Source organism: Athene cunicularia (genome assembly GCF_003259725.1).
Source record: "Athene cunicularia isolate RWA chromosome 18 unlocalized genomic scaffold, athCun1 chr18_part1, whole genome shotgun sequence".
NCBI lineage: Eukaryota > Metazoa > Chordata > Aves > Strigiformes > Strigidae > Athene > Athene cunicularia.
Genome location: NW_020799123.1, coordinates 700149 through 703916, shown reverse-complemented (window position 1 = coordinate 703916; position 3768 = coordinate 700149). Strand labels below are relative to the sequence as shown.

General features: G+C 42.7%; 1 protein-coding gene across 3 annotated transcripts in view; it reads left to right on the top strand.

Moving 5' to 3' along the window:
* The first annotated feature begins 107 nt into the window (after nt 1–107).
* The window catches only part of LOC113486861 (protein SCO1 homolog, mitochondrial-like), a 16656-nt gene continuing 12995 nt past the window's right edge, over nt 108–3768 (top strand). For all 3 annotated transcript variants that reach the window (XR_003399666.1, XR_003399667.1, XM_026861178.1), the window contains exons 1-3: nt 108–993; nt 1885–1977; nt 2091–2206. Coding sequence is in view for 1 of the 3 variants with exons in the window: in XM_026861178.1 (XP_026716979.1) it covers nt 750–993; nt 1885–1977; nt 2091–2206 (453 nt within the window). In the remaining 2 variants the exon portion in view is untranslated. The remainder of the gene's footprint in view (nt 994–1884; nt 1978–2090; nt 2207–3768) is intronic.

Here is a 3768-nt window from a genome sequence, read left to right as displayed (position 1 = left end):
TGCCGCGGCGGGGCCCGGCTTGGGCAGCCGGCGTGCGGCCAGGCGAGAGAAGCCTCCGCAGGGTTGTAGTTTGCATTCAGATGATGTACTTTGTATATTCGGATGTCTTTTATCTATTTGGGCACCCCACTGAAGCACGGTATGCTTTACACAGTGCTGCTTTGTGCCTACGTGTATAGGTGTGCCACAGAAAATTTTCAGAAATTCAAAGAAACCTTCAAGGTTAAGCGTTCTCAAATTTTTAGATGCACTTTCGCGGTTGGAGTGGTTGGATTTTTGTCACGCACGCTGCAGCCAGTCGATGCAGCACACTGGGGCTTTCTGCTGGTTTCATTCAGGGTACTGTGTGTGTCCATTTTACTCTCCTGCAGGAACTGCCCATGGGTTTCATTTTCATGTTTTATTGTTTAAAATCAGAACTACTATAGCTTCTGCGATATGGTCAGTTTGCAAAGGATGATTATTTTTCTGTTTCATACCAAGCCAGGTACCTGGCTTTCTCCTTTTTGTCTTTTTTTCTAAAAAAATAAAAATACTATCAGATGATAGTGAAAGAGATTATTATGTTTCAAAGGAGTTTAGTGATATGTACAATTTTGACTAAAATGGAGTGCTTTTTGCAAGTCTTGTCTACATGGAGCTTCTGCACAACGGGTGTTGGTATATCTTGACATTTTAGCATCCCGGGCTGTGACTTGGAGAGGTTTCCTGAATCTCAGCTGCCTCAGAAGCTTCTCTTCGGAAGCAGCATGGGTTGTGGCATGGATGTGTTTGATCCCGTCTTGGTTTTTGTAGACCTGGAGAAGGAACGGAACCGAGGCATTGGGAAACCACTTCTAGGAGGTCCCTTCTCACTCATTAACCATGAGGGACAGCCCAAGACCAGCAAGGACTACATCGGCCAGTGGGTGCTGATCTACTTCGGCTTCACACACTGCCCTGACATCTGTCCTGATGAACTGGAGAAGATGATTGAAGTGGTAGATGAAATTGGTATGGGAATTTGGTTGGAATAGTGGTGCTTTTTATGGGAGCTTCAGGTTTATTGTGGTAAAATACCTCAAACAATAATAACTGATGATTTTTTTAAAAAAAGAAAGCTTGACTGCTACTCAGTAGTTGAATTAATTGCTAGGTGACACTGACATCCGTCCATCTGCCCGTCACTAGGATCTGGTATTTAGAGAACGACAGTACTGATCTTTCTGCAACAGGGGACTTGTAATAAAATGTGATGGTGACAGGTTACAGGGAATGGTGCCACTGCATTGGAGTTTTGCCAAGAAGTGGTTGTGGGGTGTGTTAAGGTTTTTTTCTTTCTTTTATTCATTTTGAGAACAACTCTCTGCAAGAGTCCCTTCTGAGAGTGTGCTGTGGAACAGAGGCTGGGGGAAGGCTGTGTGATAGACGTGGTTTTCTCAGCCTGCAGGCCCTGAAGAGTTACAGAGCAGGGCTAATAGGAACGAGGGAGGTGAGAGGGTGGGCTAATATGAAGAACATAGAGGGAAAGCTGTGGCTGGAACGTGAGGGAAAGAGCCTGAATTGTGTCTTCACCCTCCCACTCCACCATCACAAGGGTACATTCATTGTATTGAAATGATAAATGCATCATGTATTTTCTGCTTCAGAGCCAATTTGTCATCTCAGAAGCAGGGCAGGGTCTCCAGCTGAGAGGCTGGAAGTGTAGCTGCAGCCAGCACAAGCACAGACCGTTGGCTTTCACAGCATTTGCTTCATTCACAAATTACAGAAATTAAGATGCACAAAATAGCCTTAGGGTGGACTTGGATTGATGTTATAATAGTTTGGCTGTGAGCTTGTTTAAAGGGAGGTGACAAATGATTTTTAGTTCTCTAAGAAAAATAATAATTGTTAATGTCACAGATAGAATTCCATCTTTGCCTAATCTGACCCCACTCTTCATCACCATTGATCCTGAGAGGGACAATGAAGAAGCCATTGCCAGATATGTTAAAGGTATTACTCTTTTCTTACTTGGTATCTTACAGCATGTAATATAGAGCACTGAAAAGGAGGCTTTTGATGGGATTCTTTTCACTGAAATGTGTAAATCTCTTCTTTCTATCTAGAATTTTCTCCGAAGCTGATTGGATTGACTGGTACCAAGGCACAGATTGACCAAGTGGCCAAAGCTTACCGTGTGTATTACAGTGAAGGTCCCAAAGATGAAGACAGTGATTACATAGTAAGTAAATGTAGAGCCTTTGCCTAATGAAGGACTTTGGATAAGAGCAACATATAGATATGAAAGTCAGAAGACAGCTGTTGCAGTCTGTGTTGAAGTCTTGCATGATAGAACCCTGTTGCATTGATGTGTTAAGCTCTGTTTTAGAGGTCTCAGTCAGGATCGCGATGCCTTCTTACAAGCTCAGAACCTCACTGAAACATGTTTTAAAAATGTGGAATCCCAGACCTGCATACAGAATAGCATATGAACTAGCAACCCTGGCAGTAGTTTGAACTTTTTTCTGTCATGTAATGTTTTTGTCCAGCTCTTTTCCTCTGTGCTCCAAAGTAAAAACAGAACTGGGAAATTAAGGCAACAGGAAGAGAGAGAAATGAGAGGCAAAAGCAGGTCACAATTCCTTCCCTGCCAAACATACCAAGGAGTGGGGTGATCTTGGCAGGAGACTTGGGTGATGCAAAGTCTGCCTGCAGATACCGTGGAGATCTTCCTCCTGTGTCAAATGACCTCGAAGAGAAGGGATGTTAATGCTAAATTGTTAGCATAAAATATGTGGAGTAATAGTGTGAAGGGGGAAACTGAGGTTTAAGTGAGGCTAAACTGGGTAGTCAGAATCTTATCCTCTGGCAGTGAATAGGACTGGTTATAGGGCTCAGAGCTGCTGCCAAGGCCTTTCTGACTTGCCACATCCTGAGCAGACTGGAAGAGTAAAGTAGGTACAAGTGATACAGCAAGTGAGGATATGTGTTATCTGATCTTTTTTTTTTGTTTTCTTCATTACAAGAACTAAGTGCATCAGAGAAAACTAAAAACGGGTTCAAAAGTGAACAGGTGATGGTTCCTGTTGCAGTGGCCATGTGAGAAGTGGCATCCATCATATGGATGCCCATGATAGAAGTTTGTGGGAGTCCACAGGGACACCTGTTAGTCTTTGGAAAAAGCAGTCTGTTGAGGATTACAAAATGCACAGAGATCTTTGCCTAGTTCAGGAAGCCTGTGGGCTAAAAGTGTTTGGAAACTGGGAATAGAGGAAGATAGGATATTTTGGTTTTATACTCCTCTTTAAAGCAACCATTTTTGGCCACTGTTTGAGGTAGGATGCTGAGGAAGATTGGTTTTGGTCTAATCCAGTATTGTCTATTATTAATCTGTTTTGAAAAACACCTGACTGCAGCGAATAAGTTATCCACGTGGAACAAAAAAGTGGTGCATAGAAAGAGGCAAGAGCAGCAGATGATCTCAGTAAAGAGAAGATGGAATCACACTGGTGATAGGCATTGCTCTACATTACTGAAAGGGGTATGAATTGAGAGCTCAAGAACCTGTTTTGGCTTAAAGTGGCAAGTCAGTAGCTACAGAAGTCTGTGTCTAAGATACTATATTTGAATGGAGGAGAGAAGCTTGCTGGAGAAATTCAACACCAGTTTAAATCAATCTAGCATCAATCTGAAATCAATCTAAAAGTACTACTTAAAATCAGATTTATAAAAGGGAGCTGGTGGAAATGCAAGACTGTGTTACAGGAACAGGATTGGCAAAGGATACCTGCTCAGTAGAGGGGG